The 24,819-nt window shown below is 37.3% G+C and overlaps 2 protein-coding genes across 4 annotated transcripts; one reads left to right on the top strand and one right to left on the bottom strand.

Moving 5' to 3' along the window:
• The first annotated feature begins 797 nt into the window (after nt 1-797).
• Nucleotides 798-23,563, top strand: LOC144649006 (xaa-Pro dipeptidase-like). 3 transcript variants are annotated; one of them, XM_078508463.1, is made up of 16 exons: nt 798-851; nt 1,674-1,857; nt 2,148-2,275; nt 2,762-2,825; nt 4,086-4,133; nt 4,596-4,657; nt 5,197-5,241; nt 5,365-5,440; nt 5,923-5,969; nt 6,530-6,598; nt 8,216-8,287; nt 8,724-8,872; nt 9,083-9,267; nt 9,593-9,700; nt 22,962-23,045; nt 23,111-23,563. In XM_078508463.1, the coding sequence occupies exons 1-16, from the start codon at nt 832-834 to the stop codon at nt 23,219-23,221; spliced, it is 1,452 nt and encodes a 483-aa protein (XP_078364589.1). In that variant the 5' UTR covers nt 798-831; the 3' UTR covers nt 23,222-23,563. The 3 variants fall into 3 exon arrangements, with proteins under 3 accessions (XP_078364589.1, XP_078364592.1, XP_078364591.1); XM_078508465.1 differs by having other exon boundaries at nt 800-855; XM_078508466.1 differs by lacking the exons at nt 22,962-23,045; nt 23,111-23,563 and adding an exon at nt 16,275-16,345.
• Nucleotides 12,176-18,996, bottom strand: LOC144649007 (uncharacterized). Its single transcript, XM_078508467.1, has 7 exons — nt 18,773-18,996; nt 16,234-16,530; nt 15,232-15,456; nt 14,516-14,710; nt 13,788-14,105; nt 13,189-13,318; nt 12,176-12,668 (listed from the first exon to the last, which is right to left on the bottom strand). Exons 1-7 carry the CDS (start codon nt 18,930-18,932, stop codon nt 12,590-12,592), a joined length of 1,404 nt encoding a protein of 467 aa, XP_078364593.1. The 5' UTR covers nt 18,933-18,996; the 3' UTR covers nt 12,176-12,589.
• Nucleotides 23,564-24,819: the final 1,256 nt, after the last annotated feature.

The raw sequence follows: 24,819 nt of genomic DNA on the forward strand, positions 1-24,819 counted from the left end.
AACCTGTGTAATTTCGATAATTATCCCTGCCGGGGATTATGAGCTCGTTGATTTTTTTAAAGGAACATGGAAATTATCTGGAACGTTTATTTTATTGAAAAAATGGAAAACATTTTCCTTGCTTCCACAGCGTATATTCGTGGAAATGTAGGAGAACTCGAAATAGATCCGTGCCCAGTTGTTCAAAAGGTGGATAACGCTATCCACCGGATAAAACTATCCAGTGGATAGCGTAGTATGTTTGTTCAACACTTATCCACTGAATAGCGATTTATTTAGTGGATAGCGTTATCCACCCTTTGAACAACTGGGGCCAGACATGTGCACAGGGTTTTTCTTTTCACTTACATTGCCATAACTCCATTGAATCAATGTGTTAAGCCTGCGTTGCAGACGAACAAAACCCCGGTATAATGGGTTTTGTTCGTCTGCACCGCAGGCTACAAGCTCTTCAGCCCGAAAAGGGGAAATAGCGGGAGGACATTTTGATAGCGGAAATAATTTCCGCCCTTCTTATAGCCTGGCTAGCTCACCGAGCAGCACTGACTCGGTTTGCTGAGGTGTCTTTTCAGCATTGTTTTCCTCTTATGACCCAAGCTAGGACAGACTTAATTTGGCAAGAACAATTCCTGGCTTCTGGGCAGTGTAACTGGAGTAATTGTGAAGAACAGTGTAGCCTCATGCGCAGACGCTCTTTGGGCTTGTCACGCGTCCCTCCCGCACGTTCCCGGCGTAATGCGTGACGAGCCCGGTGTAAGGAACGAGAGGGACTGGGGCGACTATCGACTTTGGTTCTCTTCGCCTCCATCTTAAAAACTTGCAGTGGTTTTGATGGCTGCTCCCGAAACAAAGTAGGTATATTAACGAAGGTAGGGTTTGCTTTAGAGTAAGAGTAAGTACTTCACTGCAGTATACCCGGCCACTTATTTGCATACATTGTAATATACCTTTTGTTTTGCAACAGCTGTTTCAGACATGCAATTGAATTCAGATAAATTGGTTATGAAGTGTCCGGGTATTTTGCATTTGAAATGCATTGGCAACCTTCTCCTGCATTGTTGTAGTAGCTCGAGAAAACTGTGGTTTAGGGACATTGACATATGCAATATGGTATTGCAGTTGTAGATAAGTACAAAAAAAAACTACCAAACATTTTTAGTCAATTCCAAGCGAGATCATGCCCCCCCTCGGGTAAACCCCCAGGCATTTGACTTTTCTCAAAATGTCTGATCATCGAAATTCCCCACTATGTGGGCCTTTTGCACAGTCAAATTCCCCACCAGTCCGGGCTGAAATGTCATTGTGAGTTAAGTCTTCTCAGTAACACTAGGTCTAAACTGACACTAATGCCCTATTAATCAGCACATTTTAATAGGAAAAGGTACATTGAAACTGCTCTACATTAACGTAACAAAATACTAACTTCACGTGATTGAGCTTGCTAGCGTTTTATAGTTTTGACACATTTTGTCAACGGTCAAATGCCTAACCATCCAGGCTCTGTTTGATCAAATTCCCCACTATCTGGGCCGCAGTAGCGATCAAATGCCCGGGGGTTGCCAGGGGGAATGATCTTGCTTGGAATTGACTGATACAAAATATTTAAAGCCCTGGCCAAACGGTTAAGCGGGGTTGGAAAATCGCAATTAATTCTAGTTTTTGAATATCTCAAGGTCATTTTACCAACTTGGTGCCAACTCTTTGGCTGTTCCTATGAGCCTTCATGCTATCAACCGAAGAAGGATTTGTGAGAGACTCACAAACCATAAAGCTGTTCCAAAAGGAGCTATAGTTTTACTTCAAGGGGGAGAACAACAACAAAGATATTGCACTGATGGAGATGTTGTGTTTCGACAGGTGTGATACTTAAAATTAATAAGGTACCATGTGAGGTACCATGTATATGTTTGGGACCATGACTAAGTGGCAGCCGACAGGAGGTGTCATGCTAGTGAAGCTTCCTGAAACGGTATTAAATATTTTTCCCAAGATAAAAAAGTTGATTTCTAGTATTTCCACAAGCCTTAGTACTAAAGTGTAGATGTTCTTGATAGATATGGGAGAGGGCAGCTGGAGTTCATGTAAAATTAATAACTATTAAGTGGTACTGACAGTGTCATTTTGTCATGTTGTTCCAATCTGTTAAGGAGTCTTTTTTCCATTGGACATTTGGTGTATTAGAAGCTGGCTGCTTTGGTGCAGTTGAAGTGGACACTGCCCATGCCATTCTTTTCTTTCCCAGACCCCCTCCTGGATATCCTATCTGGATGGGCAAGTAAGTTGATTCCTTTTTAATAAAAAAAAATAATAAAAAAAATAATAAAAAAAATAATAATAATAAAAAATAATAAAAAATGGTGGGCCCTGTACACGTCTGATATAACTTGAGCTTTAATTACTGGTGAATGTTGTGGAAGATGCTAGTGGAAACAATACAAGTACTTACTATGCCTAGAGTTTATCCGAAGTTGTTTGCACTAAAATTAACAGACGAAAAATCGGAAACAAAAAACTCATCTTAATGGGTCAAAAAGGAAATGGTAGTTCATGCCTAGGTGTCAAGGAATTAAAAGTAAAATATCTACATAATTTAAATTATTTAAAACTGAATAGGGAAAGTGGCCCCTTGTCCATTCCATTTGTTTGTTATCTAAATTTTCTTTTCTTTCATACTTTGGAACTGATCTGGCAAATTGCATTGTGTTTGCTTTACTGAACCTAACAGTTTTATGTTTGCAAAAACTACAAAACGTCTTTGAAGGAAGTACAGTTTGGAGTACTATAGCAAGCGTTATGAAGTAGAAGAAGTCTACTACACAAGCCAGGTTAGTAATTCAATAACTCAAGCCAATCAACAGTCTGAAGATTTCAAAGAAATAATTATTATTCAACTAATGGATATTGTCATGACGTACGAACAAATACTCAAAACTAGTATCTAAACTTTTTTTATTAATTAATTAAATACTACAGTCAACTCTCGCCTTGCGGACACCCCGCATGCGGACGCTCGTATTACGGACAAAAACCAGATCCCCGGCGACAGAGGTTTGACTGAAAATGACTCCCGCTATTACGGACCCGCATAACGGCTAACGACGCCCCGAGCGTGTCCGCTATAACGAGAGTTGACTGTATAAGAAATTATTCATTCTTTCACTGCATGTATTGGGCTCTGGCATAAAATTTTTGCTCCCGACCTGTTAAGGAACAGTGGAATTCTTTGGGGGCAAGGGCAAAAATCCGTGGATTTCCTTAGGGGTAAGACAAAAAAATTAGGGAATTCTTCAGGGGGAATGGGTGAAAAGTTATGGAATTCTTAGGGGTAAGAATGCGTTTCTAATGGAATTCGTGAGGGTTTAGCACATTTTCAAAGAATTTCATTGGGGTATAAGGCATTTTAGACGTTTTTAACGGATTTCTTTGGGGGTAAGAATGAAAGACCTGAAAAGACCTGTCCTCAACAGGGGGGGGAGGTGCGGATATTAAATGCAATAGCCCATTGTCACAAATTGTCTTATTAGCAACTCCTTTTAGTTTATTCTGACTATGTAATCATTTCATGTTCTACTTCCTTTTTGGGTTGGAAATTAAATTTGGAGTTCCCTTGGGGTTTTTTCCTTTTTCCTTTTTTTTTCCCTCCCCCCTTTTTTTTTTTTTTTTTTTTTTTTTTTTTTTTTTTTTTTTCTACATCTATTTTGCAACTGATGACAATGGTAGTCTGTTTTTTTTTTCAGGAGAATTTAATATTTCTGTTGTATTGTGGTTAAGAACCATACATCATTAATAGCATTTTCTCAGGCATTTGAATTTCCTAATTAAAAATAACTACTGCACTGTGAACTTATAAACAAGGTGCTGAAAAGGGATTTTTTTTTCTTGTGAGAGAAAATGAAAACAAAATGCACCAAAAACATGTTCAATCACATGTTAATTTCTTAAGTATCACATGTTAATTTCTTATAAAAAATAATAGTTATTATAAATGATCATTAATAAAAGCCACTGCATTAAGTTATGGACCAAAGAGACAACAGAAGAATTATTGCTTAAGTATTTGTATCTTGTTTTCTGTTCTTTCTAAGATTGCTGAAGTGTTGAGCAAGAAAAACCCATCTGTTCTTCTCACATTAGTAAGTAATTATTGCTTGGACAATGAGCTTTTGAGTTCACAACATAAGCTATGTATTCATTGTTAGTATAGATTATATGTTATGGCTTGTCCATAACTACAATTAGCTTCGTAGCCACATGTTTGTGGCTGTAATTGTGTTATTGTCTCAAGACTCCGGTAGTAACATCAATTATTTATAAATTTCAATCATTATACATTACTTTCTTGAAAGGTAAAAGATGGTGTAAAAAGTGCATTTAAACCTTAATCAGGTTTCACTGTATATACCACTGAGGTTTGGGTGACAGATAAGCTATAGAGTACTATCTATAAATTTATTATATAGATTAATATTCTATGGCTTGTGTATCACTCAATGTGCTGCAGAGCCATTTGTGTTAGCTATATTTGTGTGTGTTTCATGTCTCATTAACATCAATTCATTATACAGTAAAAGTCTGATTCTGGCTTGTTTTGTCAGCAAGGCACAAACACTGATTCAAAGCACATGTGTAAAGAAGCCACATTTGAAAACATAGACAAGTAAGCTGCATGTACTAAAGTGCAGAGAGCTCTTGTTTTGACTACTAACATTTATACATTTCCATTTCATTCCATATTTTTATCCTTATTTGTTGTCTTAGACTTGTGATCAATTATTGTAGTTGCCATTTTAATTTTCGTTATTGCCTATCCTAGCTTGTATGGCAATTGCAGTGACTAATGATTGCCATAACTAAGACAACTGTCTGTATCTCCATCGAGTTACAGAAACACATTTTTTAACCAATCAGCCCACATATTTACTTTGTGCTATTTTCTAATTTTATGCTATTTTAATGGGTCATTAACCTCACTGAAAAGATACTTGTTTTTGTTCGACTTGAGTCTGAGGAGACCGGCTTGGTGAGCTTTCCTTCTTTTAACTTTTCAATCCCTGTAGTGCTTAATTTCTGTCTTCTCTATGACACATTAATTAAGAAAGTAGCCTAGGAAAATAAAGAACTTGGCCGTAGCAGATAGGGAAACCATATTAATGAGACATGAGGACTTTTTATATATAACTCTCATTTTTCTGGCAGATTCTATGTGGACAACACTATTTTACATCCTGAGATTTCAGAATGGTAAGCCTCTTTGCAGCTGTTTGTTTTGATGGCCGTCTAGCTGTCGAAGCAGCTAGTTTTTTTACCTTTTTTCATGGTTTATCTTCCATGCCAGTTGTAAATAATTTTTCTGTGATTCATCAGCCGGGTATTCAAGACCAGTCAGGAATTGGAAGTGATGCGGTATGTCAACAAAATCAGCAGTGAGGCTCATAAGGAGGTAGGATGTAGAAGGCCTTCAGTTATTATTTAGTGTAGCTTATCACAACCTTTTCCTCAATTTTCACCAAGAGGGAAACATGGTTTTACCCCACTAACTAAAACATTCTGATTTCTGAATTTCATTTAACATTTCTGCAAGCCCCATGTGCACACAAGTTTTCTACTGGCACACTATATTCTTGTCTACTTGATGGCAAGACATTTTGGTTGCGGGGCATGACAACATTTAATGAAAACCATAAAGTATCATAAGAATACTTTTTGTTTAATATCTTCAGGTATAGTGATCGGAATGCAACTTTTAGCATTGGTTTCATGCATGCATTTTTTAGCACATGTAATTGTAACAAAGATGACAGTAAATTGACACTTGCAGTTCACACACATTGTGTGGTTAATATGTCAAAATTTAGTTTTTGAGTAACACTGAGAACATCAGCATGGTTGTGTAACCTGCAGAATGCTAATATTTTCTTGTAGGTAATGAAGCAGGTCAGACCAGGGATGTCAACGTTTCAGGTGGAGAGGTACATGCCTTAATAAATAGGTGTAGCTACTTTTATGCCCCAGAATGTTTCTTATCTAAAGTTTATCATTTGCCAATGGTACTCTCAGAGGCCCCATTGGAGGAATGGCCTCAGTGAAATCAAAAAAAAAAAATTCATCACATTGCAAGAAGAAAATCATGGTGAGGTCTCACCGCAAGAAAGCATTGTGTAACCTTTTTTTGTTGTGCCTCTTGGAGTATGATTAAATTGTACAAATACTCTGTACAACATGGAAAGATTGTCTCAAGATGTCTGATTATTTTGTAACGATTTCCAATAAATTAGTAACTTTTGGTCACTTTATGAAGATCTTTAAAGATTGCTGAAGACTTTGGAAGATTTCTGAGGAAGATGCCATGACTAATGATTCAGTGTACCAAAAGTCATGATGAGCGTCATGAACCAAAGCAGTAGAGAATCTATGGGAAACTGCCAAATTTGCAGTGGCATTCCAGCATTCTGATTGGCTGTATTTGCCAGCAAGGCACGAGTTGAATGTTTTTTTTTTTTTATGTTGACTCTTTTGTTTCATTTCTCAGCCTATTCCAACACCACTGTTTTTATTATGGAGGATGCCGTCACCTGGCGTACAACTGCTTAGTTGCAAGGTACTGCATATCCTTTATTTGTCCTACACTCACTGTTTATGCTTCATTGCTAGGCAACATGTGTTAGCCCTTTAATGGCACCATGCTGCCGTTTGGTTTGAATGCAACAAACATGCTTGTGCTATTTTCATACTGGATCTTGACCAGCACAGTGCAATCAAGTAAAATTGAGTTATGCAAAAAAAATTGTTGCAAAATTATAAACTGACTCAGGTTCAAGAAATTCTTGCAGAACGGTTTTAAAAAACAATATTCTTGTGCATGATCTGGAAATTCCATGAAATGGAAAATTGAAATGGATTCTATAAAAGTCCTGGAAAAATTGTTGTTTGTCATGTCTCAGTAGAATCCTGATTTCTCAAACCTTCAAGGGAAAGGAAAATAATCAAATACATACAAATTTTATTAACCCATCCCTGATGAGCCTTTTCAGAGTTAAATAAATACATATACTTAAACCTATAAATACATATTATAAATATACTATGAATATAATAAAAATTAAAATTAATTAACATAAGAATTCCGTTAAAAGTAGACGTTTCAAGGATTGTTTAAATTCTCTCTGGGATTGGCAAAGTTTAAGTTTGAGTGTCAGAGAGTTCCAAAGACTAACAACCTGATAGTAAAAGGTTTACTGTCCACTAGCAGATCTGAATTTTGGGATATCAAGAGCTTGTGCGTTTCAAGTAGTAAGAGCGCTTTGACCGTCAAAGGATTTAATGAACTACTCAGTCAAGTAACCTGGGGCACTCCCTGTCATGCACTTAAAGCACATGATTGCTTGACGATAGTAAAGTTGGTCTCTGACTGGAAGCCATTGTAAACGCTTCAGTATCGGTGTAATATGATCTAATTTTCTGGCTCCGCTAATGATGCGACACGCAAAGTTCTGAACCGCTTGGAGTTTATCAAGATTACGTTCAGTTGTGTTGCTCCATACATTAGAACAATAAAAAAGTTTGCTAAAAACTAAGGAATTAATAATTATAATCAATGTACGTTGGTCAAAGGCATGTTTCACCCGGTTGATCTGGCCAAGGCGTTTCATACATGCAGAGACGGTGGTAATTATGTGCTCGTTGTATGTTAAGTTGGAGTCTAATATCAAGGATAAAATTATAATCAAGGATAAAATTATAGTGTTTGACTGAGTGGAGCATGCCTGAAGGAAATGACTTTTGGTTCGAGTCATTGATAGGTTCAATAAATCAAGATTCCACTGTATTTTAGAATTTTTTTTCAATGTTTAGCCGGGGTTAGATTACATTTGCAACGCAGGCTTATATCATATCTGCATTGCAGTGCATGTTATTCAATGCAAGGCTTATATCATATCTGCATTGCAGTGCATGTTATTCAATGCAAGGCTTATATCATATCTGCATTGCAGTGCATGTTATTCAATGCAAGGCTTATATCATATCTGCATTGCAGTGCGTGTTATTCAATGCAAGGCTTATATCATATCTGCATTGCAGTGCGTGTTATTCAATGCAAGGCTTATATCATATCTGCATTGCAGTGCGTGTTATTCAATGCAAGGCTTACAGAGTAAGCTGAACCTTTTCTACCTAACTGCTGCCGAAGTTAATGGATTCAAATAATTTTTCTCAGTGGCCAAGATTGTGCTTGTCCTTCTCACACAGTTGAAGTAGACAACAAAGTTATCAGTGATGGAGACATGTGGTAAGTGCAGCTTGTACAAGAGTAGGTAAAGTCAAGTGTAAAATGCAAAGTTACCACTCTTTCATAGACTCAAATATCCTGGAGTCTTGTAAATTAACATGAAAGTGAAGTATCACGTTTAAAAAAAAAACATGATACAATAATTATTATTATCAAATATCGTAGCATCTAAGAAAAAAGGTCAAGGAATTTTATTAGTGGCAGTAACGTTGTAGAAGACCCCCGGTGGATTGCCACAAGGCCCCCTTGAAATGGAACTTCTTATGTGTTTTTTTTTTTAACTCCAACATGCAAATCGTTAAAACATTGTGCAATTACTGGCTATTATAACCTTTTGAACCTTTTTTTTAATATAGAACAAGTTTAAATCTGATTTATTCCCTGATGAAGAAGGTGTACAAAAATTTATTTCTGTAATAAATTTCCTTTTCTCTAGCTTATTTGACATGGGTTGTGAGTATTACTGCTATGCATCAGACATAACGTGTTCATTTCCAGCCAATGGCAAGTTCACAGAGGATCAGCGCAAGATTTATGAAATCTGCCTCAAAGCTAACAGAGCTGTTATGACGGCAGTTAAGCCAGGTTGGTCACTACTCTGCCTCAAATAACTGTGAAATACATTTATTATTAATACCTTCCTGTTGATAGGTTAGTGCAGAAAATTTTAGCAAATGAATTGGAATACACAGTGGTGTTGCATTGCAAGTCAAATGGCACTTTCTGGGCTGTTTAATATCTAGTAAGCTGCAATCAGGTACAAACCACAATAATTTTTCTTGCTCATGTGTCCAGGTGTTATGTGGGCTGATATGCACCGTTTGGCAGATCGTGTTCAGCTTGAGGGTCTCAGAGACATAGGTCTATTAGAGGGGGACATTGACGAGATGATGAAGTTTCACCTTGGTGCTGTTTTTATGCCATACGGTCTGGGACACCTGATGGGCCTTGATGTTCATGACGTAGGGGGGTACCCCAAGGTATGTTAGCTGTTCAGAATTATGGTTCAGAGTGACATTGTCAAATATTCAGCTATAACAGTACTGCTCAAAAGTACTTAAAAGTTTCACCTAAACTTAAATTGTTTTGCCGCTTTTGATATCCCAGTGATGTTTGGCTCCCATGTACACTTGATATTTCTTAGGTGTTAACTCATTGCCACTCGACACTCATGAGCTCAGCATGGTCTTTTCATCTGATTTTGTTTTAGCAGATTAATCTTCCTCTTTCCAGAATATTCTGTTCAAGAAATTTGTGGGACACTCCAGGATAAATTCTTAGTTACCCTAAGTATTTCCTTTACAGGGAACTGAACGGATAAATGAACCAGGTCTTCGCTCACTCAGAACTACCCGTGTCTTGGAAGAGGGCATGGTACTAACCATTGAACCAGGAATTCATTTTATCCCAGAAGTAAGTCAAAATTGTATAGGATTGTCCAGTGCACCAGCACTGTAATGACCTCTAATACAAGGATTTTAGTTCGTACAGTTCATTTTATACCAAACCAAATTTTTTTCCCGCTACAAGATGGGATGCTAATCCATTGCAGGTTTTTCCCAGTGTAATATATTTTTTTAAGCTTTATTGGGAAATAATAGTGGAATTGACAGAATACCCGTTTATATCTACAAATGGACAGTATGGACTGTAAAGTGATTGACCCCTCTAAGCCAGATCAAGATGCAAGATCGTAATCAAGATCGTAAATCCTTCTTTAAAGAACATATCTGAAGTTTGCAGATCATATCAACTGTTCCATTGACTGTACAAACTGTAAACTGATTGTAAAGGAACCGTAAAGGAAGTTTACTGTCCATTAATCTCATTTAAAGGGGAATTAGAATATTTCACTGTTCAGATCGTACTTTGAGGGGTCAATCGGTTTTGGTCTATACAGTTCGTACAGTCCGTTTACTGAAGGAACGGTCCATAAATGAGTGTTTCCTGTCCATAAATTGCCTCATTAATTAAGGGGACTTAGTATATTTTACTGTCCAGATCATTCTTGGAGGGGTCAATCAGTTTACAGTTTGTACAGTCAATTGCGTGACCAAGGAGTCGCCTGTACACCATGCATACTGGTTCATTTATAAATAGCTTGGACATGTCAAAACAGGTTTTGGTTTCGAAAGTGAACACTTGGCATCCGCTAAGAGTCAAACCTTCAAATGACACAACCATACATTTCACACTGAACAGAGATCACTAGTAAATATAGAGCGATCGCTTGTAAACATCAAAATTTGCGTAACCATGACCAAGGAGTGTGCTGGGCTGCGTGCGTCTGGAACAATTTACCGACAAAACCCCGGGAAGATTATAAACCGGGCCTAGGCCCCACCTGGTTAATTATTTTAATATAGTCAGAGAGAGTGATATTGCAATGCACACAGGTTATTGTTAACAAATGCTTATGTTTTTATTACAAGCTCTGTAAAGTATTCATTCCAAAGACAAAAACGGGCTTAAAATGTATACTGAAATAACTGGTATTCATCTTTCATGCCCTTGTTGTTTGAAAAAATATACTATAAAAAAAGAATATATATGAGGTATTGTAAAATAGAAACAAGACTTTTTATTTAATGGTAATGGTTTCTAAAATGGTTCACTTACTAGAAAATATGTACATAATTTATCCATTTTTATCATATCTAACAGAAACAAAACTCTAACAATATTGTTTTTGTTAAAACTTGAATTTTCCACTTGGATTGTCTTAACCCGCTATTGCATTTTTTTGTGTGGAAAATATATTTTAATTACACTGATGTTCATAGAAACCAAGGCAGGGTGCAAAGAATTAGGGGTGTCGAATGATAAATGTGAGACTTTGCGAGAAGTCTGGACTAATATCTTTTCTGCAAACCTGAGAACTTTTTAGCGTTGAAAAGAAATTGAGACTCGGAGAAGGCGTTAAAGAAATATTCGAGTTGACAATTTTAGCCTGAAGTTTGGCTAAAATTTTGTAAGACACATTTTTTGAAGGACCCTTCACCTTCTAGAATTTCACCTTGATTTGAGAGTCTGCTAGCCTGGGGCTAGTGGATTTTGCACTTCTAGTAAAAATGACTCTCAGGCTAGTATATGTATCCTGGCTTGCCCAAAGGGCAAGCTGGAAAATTCAATTTTTTGCACCCTGCCAGGATCTGATAAAAACTTGATTTTGGCCTGCCTTTGGACAAGCATTCATGTTGCATCCTAGTGTTTGTTGATTTTATCTTGGTACAATTTAGTTCACAGTTGATAACATGAGCCCTTGTAATGAACTTGACTCGATCAGACAACAAAATGTGTTTTTTAAAAAATTGTTATATCAACTCAAAATGCAGATCTCAAGATTGAAGTGAAGATCTGAAATTAACCAATATTTTCGTGATCAAATTGAATACTCAGATATAAAACGGTCACAACTCAAATTACATTCAAACTGTTTCAATCCGAAAAACATAGATCTGCTTAAAAAAAAAGAGAGGATTTACAACATAATTACAGTCGAACCCCTATTAAGCGGCCACCCATTTTAATGGGTGGCCCCTTTTAAAATGGGTGGCCAGTTACTAAAGTCCCGAAAATATTGTCAGTATAATACTGTTAATAAAACCCCTTTTAAGGGACCCCTATTAAGCAGCCGCGGCCAGCTTGTTGCCGTCCCGATGAGCGTTCTTCTATTGTTTTTACCTCTATTTAGCGGCCAATAAAAATGTAATAAACAATACTTAAATAAATTTCCAACAAGCTCAGACCGTGACGGCCGATAAAATCATTCAAACACAGGTTTATTGTCGTCTTCATGTGATTCCGTTATCCCTTTTCACCTTATTTTGTATTGAAATAATGTAAAATTTTTAAAAGACCTTATGCTAATTTCTGACAAACCCCTAATTAAGCGGCCAGTTACCATTTCCCCGAGGGTGGCCGCTTAATAGGGGTTCTACTGTATTCAGAATAGATGGAGGCTCCCACTAGAGAGGCCCAATGTTAAGACCCACTCTCTCATTAAAGTAAGAAGCAATTGAGTGTTTGAAAGGGATTTCTTTGAATTGAAAATACATGAAGCTGGCAAGAATAATAAAAACCTGGCAATGGTTAATGGTGCATGATTTTTAGTTTTCCAAAGTTAAATAAGTGATCTAGTGGAATCTCGTCACTAAACTAATGACTCAAGAAATAAAACCAATGGTCAGAAGAATTTCTTTTGACATGAAAGTAGACATTGTCTAACGAAACTATGTTATGGAATTACTTTGTAATATTTGTCTTATGTTGTTCTGAAGGATTAATTTATCAACTAGTTCACTAATCATCCTTTTTTTGCTTTTTGCTTGGACTGCCACTGTTGTTCTTTCTTGACATGGAATCTGATTGGTGTTTTGCACTGAAATAAAAGAATGGTAGTAATGACATTTAAAATTAATTATGCATTTTTACGCCTTATACATTAAACTTCAAAATGGCTTGTTGAAAAAAAATTAACAATTTATAGTATTGTATTCAATTATAATGGACCTGAAATCTCATGGTGTAGTAAATAGTTTACGCTTTTGCAATATTGTAACAAATTTACAGTCATGCAAATAAAGCTTGTTGTTGTTGTTGTTGTTGAGTAATTTAAAAAATGTTAACCACATTTAAAGGGAAAATTGGCTTTGGTATATTTTGGTTTGTTGGTTATTGACTAATAATACTTTCTTGAATTTTCTTTAATCTGCAAATAATCCAATGATATTATTGGTTTTGATTTTAAAAATGTTTGCAATTTCTGTTGTTGTTGGTAGTTGTGAAATAGGATCATTGTAATAAGAATAAATTAATAGAAATTTAGTGAATTGTACTCTATAAGCAAATGTAAACATAGTCAGCATCAATTTGTAAGGGAACTAAGCTGTAGGGCCTACCTTTCTGGGTTGAAACAAGGAACTATGGTGGCTGTGTTAACTTCAGTTTCATCATCATCATCATCGTTGTCATCATGTTCTGGACTCTCACTGAGGTCTTTCAAGATGTACATCTTGTCATTCAGGGCACCTGTAGATATTTTGACACAAATGTATTACTAGGACCAGTATTGAATGATTTTTATTTAGCTGGATGAAAAGGGTATAATGAGGCTGCAAATTTAATTATAGCATTTCTACAAATAAACAGCTTGTGGAGTAACAAATCCTTTTCAATAGACAAATGATGTAACAACTAGGCACCAGTGTCTCCAGTCCTAGGGGGACTCCCATGTTAAAGGGGTGGGGATACTTCTTGGAAATTTTTAAAAGAGCCCTTAAAAGAGACCAATCTTGTGTGGCTCGAGCTTTTTGGACCCCTGAAATTTTTTATTGAATATTTCTATGTGTGCATTATTAACCCTAAGTGAGATCAAAAATTCTTAATTTTCACCCCTAAGCTTTCAAGATGACGAGCATTCCCGTCCCTTTGATATGAGTGTATGAGAGAACAAAAAAATATTGCTTTAGTTTACTAGGTGAATGCATTTGGCACTTACACATCTGGGTTAGGCAGGTCTTAACAATGGAACAAGCAACATCAATGGCCTGTGGTCCAATTGTTTGGATCGAACTGTTGGCACTTTCACCTTCCATTTCCTTGTCACATTTTTCTTCACTGTTGTGCTCATGAGTCAATGAAGCTGCATCTCTTTCATTGTCAGGTTCTGTCACTTGTTCTTTTTTACCAGTTGACTCTTCCTCATTCTTAATGGCAGGATCTTGATCTTTTTCATTGTCATCAGCAAACATAGACAACAAAATTTCAATTGCCACTGACAACCTTAATACATGGGATGCGCCTCTTGAATACAACCCTATAGGAGGAATAAGTAATTGATGTGGCAATGTTAATTCATCATAAATGAAAGTGATTGTTCACTTAGTTTGCTGTGTCTTTCTTTTTGTACTTATTTTTGCACTGACAAGGATAAAAGTACATTGGATACTTGATAGTCCATTAAATGTTGTTTTGATTGGAATCCACTTGAGGAACCTTTGCCTTAATAAAATATTTGTATTAGTCATTCAAGACATACTTTTACATTGGTTTGCTTGTTGTCAAAAATACAAGTTTGTTTGTCAATCAGGGTTAAGTGTGGCGAAAATCAGCTCATTAGAGAGCACTTTTTAATTTGAATGCTGTTTCCTTTTTGTAAAAATAAAAGTGGTAGATCAGTATCAACATAAATAATTTGTTTAAGTTATTTATATAATAATTACAAACCTTGAATAAGGGCATCATGGGGATTCTTCTTGCATACTGACATCTCCCACTTGTCGCGGATAAATTTAAAATGGGCTTCTGCTTCCTCACTAAGTTGGAATTTTTTGCTCTCCACAAACACGGTTGGCATTTTATCCCCTTCTTTTATACTGTAAGTGTCCTCACCATCAATGTAAAGGTCAGTGAGAAATTCAACTGTAAAAATAATAATCATAAAAGTGACAATGGGGTATTTACAAGATAACCAGAATTCAGTACTCAAAACAGCCACCATCAAATTTGTTGCGAACGCATGTTAAATGAAGGCAACTGATTTAAAAAACAATTTGTTTAAGCATGCATTAATTGGGACAGCCAAACAAGGGAGCTTCAGCCAGCCAAGCTTGGTTTTCATTGTTATGATTGTCCTGAATGTAGCATGCTCTCCTAGTAGAGGAGGGAGAAATGGCCAAAACATTTAGGGGGGAGGGAGAATTTTTGGTAAAAATATAGGGGGGAGGAAATTTTAACTAAAAAAGAAGGGGGGGGGGAAACCCCCCCCCCCCCCCCCCCCCCTAGTATGGCAGATTTTGGTCCATGTGACTGACATTTGACTCAGATAAATGTTTTAAAAAAAACTTGCGTTTTTTTTAATGCTGCTGTAATGTAACATTCGCTTCATTTCAAAATTGTCAGGGGCCAAGTGAGAACAACATTTATAATTGAAATGTACATACCTAGTCGTTCTTCAAATTCCATATCTTCTGCTGACTCTTGTGGAGTAAACATGAGGTCTTTAAATCGGCAGAAGACAGGCTCTGGGAATAGCCACAGGATATTTGACGCGAAGCCTGTGGCATTATTCTGTACATTTGTAATGATAGGCAGTGCATCATGTGGCCGTGTGAATCCAAGCATGGTGAAGCTGGTCTGCGTCATACGAAAGTTTGCATTTCCACTAGCTGAAAAAAAAAACAACAAGAACAAAGTAGTATACAAATTATCACTTAGTGTAATTTTTCATTTGTTTTAGTTTTATTCTCGTTAATATAGGTGTTGACCAATACGAAATGTAGGGTGAGAGTGGTTAACAATATGTTAGTTTTTAGGATTGTACATGTATATGGAGGCGCGGTGACCTAGTAATATTATAAGGCGAGGTTTTTGTAAAAAGAAAAAATTCCTGTGATATAAAACAGAATTATCAATAAAAGCCAGTCTACAGTAAGGTGCTATGTAAAGTGAGTTTTTGATTTTGACTTTTGTTATTTTTTTGTTTTGCAAACTAAGCAGTTCTTGGATCTTTTGGTCAAAATATGGTATAAACTTTGATTTCATGTTTGAAATAAGGAAGAGCAAATTTGGTGTGTCTTGGTGTTTAAGGGTAGATATTGCAGGAAGCACCCTTACCAACTTACACAACTTAACCCAAATTTTGTAAAGTATACTTATCTTCACGTCATTGCAATATTAGCTTGTATTAGCTTGTCAAGCTACTCTGAAATTCGAGCTTAAATAAAGTGTATGATGATGATGATGACGATGATGCAAAGTTAGCATGTGGTAAATACTCAGGTAGTTTATAAAAGAGAGACAACATGAATTTGATTTTTAGAAAAAAATTCTTCATATATAAAGCTATTTTTTTGGTAATTAGACACACAATGCATATAACCAATGCTGGTTTCAAAAAAGGAGCTAAACCTGATTACTTTATAAATTTTGTGTCCCATACTTACGTGTTTCTCTGGTTTTTGGCTTTCCTTTGTACATTTGTAAGAAGTCCTGATGCTTCTTACTGTCAGACACCCGCGTCTTTTCTGCTGAATACAAGTTCATCGACAAAAAGAAAAAGAGGAACTCGTCGAACAAACCCAAGCATCTTCCTCCAGAGTTGGCTAGAATTTCTCCCATTTTTTCCCACGGACAGTCTGGTAAAAGGAAGGTCTTGGGTTTCAGTCCCCTGGCGGCTGTCCTAGTCTTCACCTTGTCCATGATTTTATACAAAAACTGGTGAAACACGCTCTTGCATCCTCCTACATGAAAACAAGGAAAGTTGAAGCGTTGGGGAGTTGTGTTAGGCATCGTGAAGTTGCAAAACTCGGGGATGAAATGTTACAATCATTTGTGGAAAGAGATAGGTTAGTACAGTGTAAATTGGTGTTTTGCTAAAAATTTTGCAAACTTAAAATGTACCAAAAGTCAGCCTTAAGTCTGATAACTATCGATCTCGCAATAAAAGCAATCATTTTCAAAATTCTTGACAGCAGGTAGACCTAAATGATTTCTTTTCCAGACGTTCGCGGCTCTGTTCGTGAAACAAACCCAGAAAAAGGCTACTCGAAAGTTAATGTTATTGAATGTGGTATCAAATAATCAGATGAACGGTTGTCATTAGGCAATCAACAATTGAAGCCAACATCGCCAGTGTGAGAGCAATCTTTCTAATTTCACTTTTATAACTGTTCGATTTTAAGTGTACGAAAAAAAAAAAGAAAAAAATTAAATTCAAATATCTGTTGCTATAAATGGAGACTACAAAACAACCCTTTCAGGGTATCGGGTATTCGGAAGTTGCGATGATCAGTTTTACCTTTTCGTTTTCTAAGGACGCGTTTTTTACTCACAATGTGAAATAAGAAAGGGACAGAAGAGAGGGACACGGCCGCGAAACAGGTTTAGGTTAATAAGTACTTAGATTTGTATTTTTAGAAGTTAGATTTCATATAACCTGATGTTTTTTACCGTGTAAATTAATGTATAAATGAAAAAAAAAGAAAAAAAAGCTGGGAAAATGCAGATTTCCTGCATAAAAAAAAACGCCACGCCCGTCGCGTTGCGCGCTTCTGGTACGAGTAGACATTAATTGCGTAACAAATGCGACCACCGACAAAGAGGCTGCCATTGCAGTCATTATCGCAGAAATTTTTCTACTTAGTAAGAATGTATGAGACTGTAATTGATTTGCCGAATGTCCTAGCAGTGCTATTTACAAAGATGAGGAGAGACATCCCTCAAATTACGGGCTATGCATTCCGTTCATTCTATCCATTTTGCCCCTGGGAGCAGAATGGATGGAATGGCGATCTGTCCATTCCGGAATAGGAATACACGGTCAGACTCAGATGTCAAGGAAAGTGAGCACCAGTAGACATGGCACACACTGTCCTGATCGAAGTTCTAGCTGACTATGAGGACTCACTTCTAGAATTTGGACCGGAAGTCGAAACCGTGTATGCGGAACAAATAAACCCGCGCATTTCACATTCTGGCCATTCTCATTCTTAGTTGAAGTGAAACTTTCGCAATATGTACAAAAATGTGGGAAATTCAACTGGAAGAATGTCTCATTACTTTTGGTCAGTGTTTTGTTGTATTCATATGTTTCGCACAACACTAAACAGTGTCGCTGTAAACCGGTTAATTTAGCACGCGCCGTTGTTACTCTGCGCGATCAAATTGACAAAATTAGACTTCATTTACGGTTTCATTTACGGTTTGTTTGCCTCACAGATCAACAGGGCCATTTTTGAAAACGGTTATATTTGGTTTGGCTTTTTGTACCACTGCCGAGCCGAAAATTTGCGAACGATTACCGAGGAAGATACCGAAGATGTTTCGACTAAATATCGATAAACTTTGGCTCATTCAGCATTGAAACATGGCAAACTCGTCAGCAAAAGTGTTGAAATCGATATTCTTCACATGTGAAAGTTCGCCCTAGTTTATATAATAAAATAATTTCTCGTTCTTTACATCCACTGCCGAGCCAAAAGACGGAAACTAGCCTCTAAATATACAGAGTGAATACTTTGCGCGCATTAAGGCCGGTACACGATGATTGTCGGCCACTTGTTCCAAGCATTCCCGCTTGATTCGTCGGCCGGTCGCCAATTGAAGGAGAAAATCGTTTAAATGCGCACTCATCATCAGATCTGGGCCAAATCCGCCGACAAATCGCAACGTGTAAACCGGCAATCACAATAATTTCTCGTTCTATACATCCGCTGCCGAGCCAAACGAGCCACCAAATTTATCCGCTATAAAAGTGGCCCGGCACTTTTTTGACATTAGGTTTGAAGAGGATATCTGAAATCATTTGCATCTAAGATTGGTATATTAAGTTGATCTAACAAGGATTAAGCGTCAAAGTCTTCTCCATTTTTCTTGGGGTTGCTGGTGCAAATTTCTTAAACGCAATCGCTTTTATTGTGTCAGAAAATCGTAATCGCGCTTTCATTTTGAAAGAAAAATTAAAAACTAACATTAACACCATACCTGTAGGCATTACGATTGCCATCCATAGTATAATGGGTTCTTCTCCAAAGCCGTTAACGTTTATGCTGGCATGTCCAAGCGTGAAGGAAATCAATGTGAGTAGACCAAATAAAACCGTAGTCTTTCTTTGCTTAACTCCCTTTCCAAACAGCTCGCACATCTGTGGGTAAAGTAATGTTATTGGAACATAAGATTTGTGTAACGAAATGTTTTTAAAACTCTTAAGCCTGTTTTTGCGACGCAACGCACATGCGCAAGCACAAGTGAAAGGATATCATCTCTTATTTCACAGTGAAAACGGTTTCGACGCAAGCAAGAGCACAAGCGCATTGCATATCGATGCTTGTACTCGTGCTTGCGGCAAGCACAAGCACAAGGATCGAAATTTGTCTTTTTTGCGTGATTGCGCTTGTGCTTGCGTCGCTAGTGAAAACCAGGCTTTAGCTGTTTTGTCCAAACGTACCCGGCGCAATTTTAGCGGCAGAAGTTCCCAGTCCACATCGTACTCGTAGCACTTCTTGAGAGCCAAGGCAAGGCGCTGATGTCGGTTTGTCATGGCTGCTGACAATCGTTATGCTTTCCTACTTCGTTTTCCTCTTGACACTTTGAATGCGCTTGAAATGTCAAAGACGTTGTGCTCGGAACACTTATGTAGTAAGAAGTGCCCGCAATTCTTGAGGGCAGTAAGGTGACAACAAATGTAAATTAACCAAAAAGTTGCATGCATTGTTTTATGGAAAAGAATAACAGCATTGTTATAATTTATAGCACTAAATGTGTGAAGATTTCGTTCGTGTGAATGCAGCAAAGGAATAAAAAAGAAAAACGCATCAAAACTGCTTCGCGCACAGCTGCTGAAGGTCTTGAATTTTCAGGTTGAATTTTCAAGCATAATCGCGATTAGTAAAAGTAGTAGAAAGCAGATTTGAAGAGTTATCTTCAATCAAAACAACTTTTTCAACAGTAATTAGTGTAGACTATGTTTTTTTAGTATTGTTTGAAGATTCAGAAAGCCGATCGGCGCGTTGTGGTATTTACGAATAAAGACCAGTAGTCTAAACTTATAAACTCCCTAAAATTTTTGTTCCGCATTAACGAAACAAAGGTAACGGAAAATTATTGCTTTTTTTACTTACTAATATGAATCTTAATCTTTGATTGATGTTACATTTGGAGTTTTGAATAAACTGAACAAGCATCAATGTGATAGATTTTCAACAACAAAGAAAGAAAGGCGGCAAAAAGAGCGTGGAGTGGAGTAATGTATTGAAACAATAAAGTGTGAAATGAGAGTATTTACTATAAATGTTGTGAATGGACTGAATAGGCATCAATGTGATAGATTTTCAACAACAAAGACAGAAAGGCGGTAAAAAGAGCGTGCAATGCGGCGTATTTTATTGAAACAATAGAGCGGCGAATAATATTTTGTGAATCGACTGTATTAGGCCTCGAATGTCGATAATTTTCCTCAACAAACAGTGAACAGTCGGTATTAGTTACGATCAGGGCGGAGTTACCTACTAATGATGGGCAAGTCTCGAATTTTTTGGTTTATTTTGAACGTTTTTGGCACTTAGAGTCGCATACTCTTTTCGCAATCTTTTATCGAACCTTTCCCGAGCTGAATCCAAGACGGCGCTCGCCAGATCGAAATGCGCTCGCGGTGCTTCGCAGGCTAGTGGCGGAGTAGTTTGTTGACACAATAAAGTGGGAGATTTATTTATAAAGTGTGACAAAGCATTGAAAGAAGCCGTGAGATGTAATAGTGTTGAAATAAAGGTTCGATCCCCGACGCTCTGTCGCTTCGTCGTGCAAAGTCTGAGGTGAGGAGCAAGCACACTTGAGCGACAGAAGCGACAGAGACGACGGAACATGTATGAGAACCAGCCTTAAAAGGAACATCTTTGTCGGATTTTCAGAATCATGGTGACTTTGATATTTTAATAGAGCTAGGACTCTAATATCTCTCAAAATCCAAAGTTATCGTAGAAAGACGAGTGCGAGAAATGCTCCATTCCAAAAAAGGCAATGCTTTTATTCCGTAAAGTGGTGGCCGAAAGGAATCGTTACTTTTCCGAAAGAAACCGATTTGGCGACAAAGGAACCCGACAAAGACACGTTTATTATGAACAGCGCCACGTAATTGTTTGGTTTGTTGAACGCGTGAAATTTTAAAATAAAAGAGTACATGTAGCTTCTGACTTTAAGAACGATGAATATTCACCATTTTTTTTGGTGCCTTCCAACGCGCGCTCTTTGTTGTTTTGTTTGTCGCCACGTATTTGTATGTTGGTTGAAGGTAAAATTTTAACGAAAGCGTACATGTGACTTCTCTCTTTTAGAACGAGGGATATACAAAAATGCATTTGTTATTTTCTCTTGTTATACTTGTTTATTTTGCGCGTGTATACTAAGTCTAAGTGGCCCATACAGCCGGAGCTTATCCCGGTTTCTGTAGCATTAAGCGACTAAGAGTATTGCTACTCCCCCCTGGATGGGATGCTAGTCCATCGCAGGGTTACCCCCCAGCAGTAAGTTCGCCGGTACCCATTTATACACCTGGGTGGAGAGAGGCACTGTGAGAGTAAAGCGTCTTGCCCAAGAACACAACGCAGCGCCCCGGCCAGGTCTCGAACCCGGGCCATTCGACTCGGAGCCGAGCGCGCTAACTATTAGGACACCGCGCAATCATAAATGACGGTTGGTATCAGTGCAGGTGTATTGGTCATGGATAAAATTGTAAAAGATTCAGGTTTACCCTTTCAACTGTAATAAACGGAATCTTACAGTTAATGTAGTCTTGTTTGAGCCGTGCGCAGGTTTTGCAGTAGTATTTTCGCGAACAAGTGAACTACCTTATTGTTACTTATTTTGCGGGACTTAATTTGCGCGATTTTAAAAAATTCGCGAAATTAAAGAAATTAAAATTTATTTAAAACGTTTTCTATTGTATGTTTTATGTTTATTACGTATTTGTGGCCAAATCGTGAAAATTTGTGGCCAAATCGTGAAAATTAAGTCCCGCGAAATATACCCGTTCCATGTTCGCGAAATTAGGTTCCCGCGAAAATAAGTAACAATTATGTAGTGTGTAGTACAACCCTAACTAGAAACTTTATTTTACAGTTAGTATAAAAAAATATATTAACACTGGACCTCCTCACTTACTCATGGGATACTCACCGCTAAAAAAAATTACAATTTCGTTTTGGCCTAAACAGTATTCAGCGACATTAGAGTGAATTCGTGTAACCCGTTTTTTATATGCAAATGCGCCGTGTAATATTTAAATGAGCTGTACAGGAAAACAGAAAATTGCGGACAAATTGTAATTATTTGCATGTGGAAGTCAGGTTAAAATTCAAGCATTTACCAATATGTAAAAACCAAAACAGATAACGGGGCTTAAAATTTATCATGCCTTGAATTGTCTTGCGTTTTTAGACAAACATTTTATATTCAACATCCCGTAAAGAAAAACAAATTAAACTTGACTGTAACACAATTCTGCGCGAGCAATCCAATGGGCAGCTTTAGCAAATCACGATGACAAACAACTTTTGTTTAGCAAACAAAAGGTTTAATGAGCAGGAAAATAGCTGTGCACGTGTTCTATTACTCTTGGCAAATTTCTTTCCCATCTTCTGAAAAACAACAATGTGAAATGACTAAATCCTGCGTGATTTGAACCAGACCGCTAATTTTCGATTTAGGTTGAACATGTTCTTGAAGTGCTTAAAGAAAGATACGTCCTGTTTACAAAGATACTTATTTTCTGTCTAACTATTAAAGTGATTTCTTTGAGGTTTTCTGACCACTCGTGTATTGTTTTATTGTACACAAACATTAGAATATTATACGACTCATTAACATATAAAAAACGGGTTACACGAATTCACTCTATTGTCAAAACCCGATGTCGCCCTAGAGTAAGCTCCGTGAGATATGCTGGATTTCCATTGACGCATAATTTTTTACGTGCGTGAAAAAATTACAGACAATGTATGAACGACTTGCGTAAAAAACTCGTTTCCGAAGTTCCATTAAATTACATCATGTTGCCTAGCAGCCGCGCTGACAAACACTGCGGGCTCAGTCGATAGTCCGTTATCGCTGACGGGTTGGGGTTTTTTCCTCGGCTTAGTGTACTTAGTTATTCACGACTTAATGTTTTTGTTACTTCTAGGTCATCGAGGAGGCGTTGGAAAATCCCAATATGGCGCCCTTCTTTAACCGTGAAGTATTGGCTAGATTTTGGAATTTTGGAGGGGTAAGATTTTTTCGTGGCTATCTTCACCACTCCTACAATGTATTAATGTAGCTTGTTGTTTCCAGGTCCATATCGAGGACGATATTGTGGTGACGTCAAACGGTATGGAACTCTTGACAGATGTGCCTCGTACAGTGGATGAAATCGAGGCTCTAATGGCACGAGGATCAAGCTAATAAGCGACTTGTGTTCAATTTCAATTAATAAAGAGGCAGTGACACGGTGTGCTTGTCGCAAAAAAATTATGAACAATTCCTAGAATGGCTCGCTGAGCGACAATGAAAAATCTGCGAGACAATCGACAACGGCCGTGGAGTTTCGAGTGGAGTTATTGTATGTTCCATAGCAAGAGGGACTCAGAAGAATTCCTGGCAATCATAGTATAGTTCTCTGACTTGATAAGGGTTTAGATGCTTATGAAAAATGAATTGCACGTAGTGCTTGTATAGTTGAATAAATTATTAAATTTATTACAATTATTAAAATTAACCCGCTTAAGACGGACACCCGTTAATAAAGCCTCCCACGCAGTCGTTCTTAGGGGCAATCGTGTCCCGAGTGACAAACTGCCATACATTGTCAACCCCGCTTTACGGACACTTTTTCTGTGCACTGCCAATTATTTTCATTGTCGCGATTATTTGCTTACTTCACCCTGATTAAATAATGACCGAATTCGACAAGTTAAAACGATTTTATTATAAAGAGTAGCTAAATAGCGTGACTTGCAAAGGTTTTGTCGAATCTTCAGTCCGCCTGGTTGTGTCACGAGCTAAAAGCTTCCGTGCAAAGTAAAGTTACCGACTTTTTGAAATGAGTTTGGAGATTTTAAGAAAGGTAACGGTCAGAGTTTCAGTCACACAGGAAACTTTAAGTTAAGTTCGAGTATCTGACTTAATCGTAACGTTTGCGTGAAAACTATGAATTTTAGTAAGAGAGTTTGTCCCCTTAGTGTCCGTATTAACGGGGTTCCATTTGGAAGCCAGGTATTTTGCCAAATGGCATAAGCCAAAAGGCTGAGGTGTTATGAGAGAAAACAATTGAAGGTTGTTGGCACAAACACAATTTTTAGTTCTGAGACAAGTTAGAGGGTGGGTTAGAGGTTCGCTATCTAAGCTTGGAGCCTTCAAATATGGAGACCGCGTCTTCCCTTTTTGTCTCCCGCCCCACTCCTCCACGAGCTATTATACGCCATTCCATTCACAGGCCTGAACATAATGGAGAGAGAACGCACTTAGAGAACATCGCAACAGTTTTTTCGAAGTATTTATAGTTTTTCTCAGTTACAGTAACATTTTTATTGCGCTTGCGAACTGTCCTGATTTTGCAAGTTAAATATAAGATATAACAGTTATGTCAACGTGAAATTGCAAGCTGATTAGTTTCACTTGGTGCACAAATATTTACAATATTTTTCACCTCCCGCAATAAGCCTAGCTATTCGAGGCGGGAGGTGAAGAAGAAAATGAAGAAAAAAAAAAGTAAATAAACAAATTTGCAAAAAGGTAACACCTTATCTACATTAAAGGAAAGAATAGTAATAAGAAAAATAACTTCGAATAACATAGTAATAAATTATAATAACAATGAGTTTAAAGCTACATTATATTTGTAGCTTTAATTATTTAATTATATTTAATTTAATTATAACTTTAAATTATATTTGTTACTTACAAGCTGAATAATTTTCCACCAGGCTATATTTAGTCGTGAAACTCCTTTTATCGATCTTTTATCTTGAGGAATCCTACCTATAGATGATTGACTGTGCCCA

This window comes from Oculina patagonica, chromosome 4 (genome assembly GCF_052425735.1).
Source record: "Oculina patagonica isolate OP01 chromosome 4, crgOcupat, whole genome shotgun sequence".
Lineage (NCBI taxonomy): Eukaryota > Metazoa > Cnidaria > Anthozoa > Scleractinia > Oculinidae > Oculina > Oculina patagonica.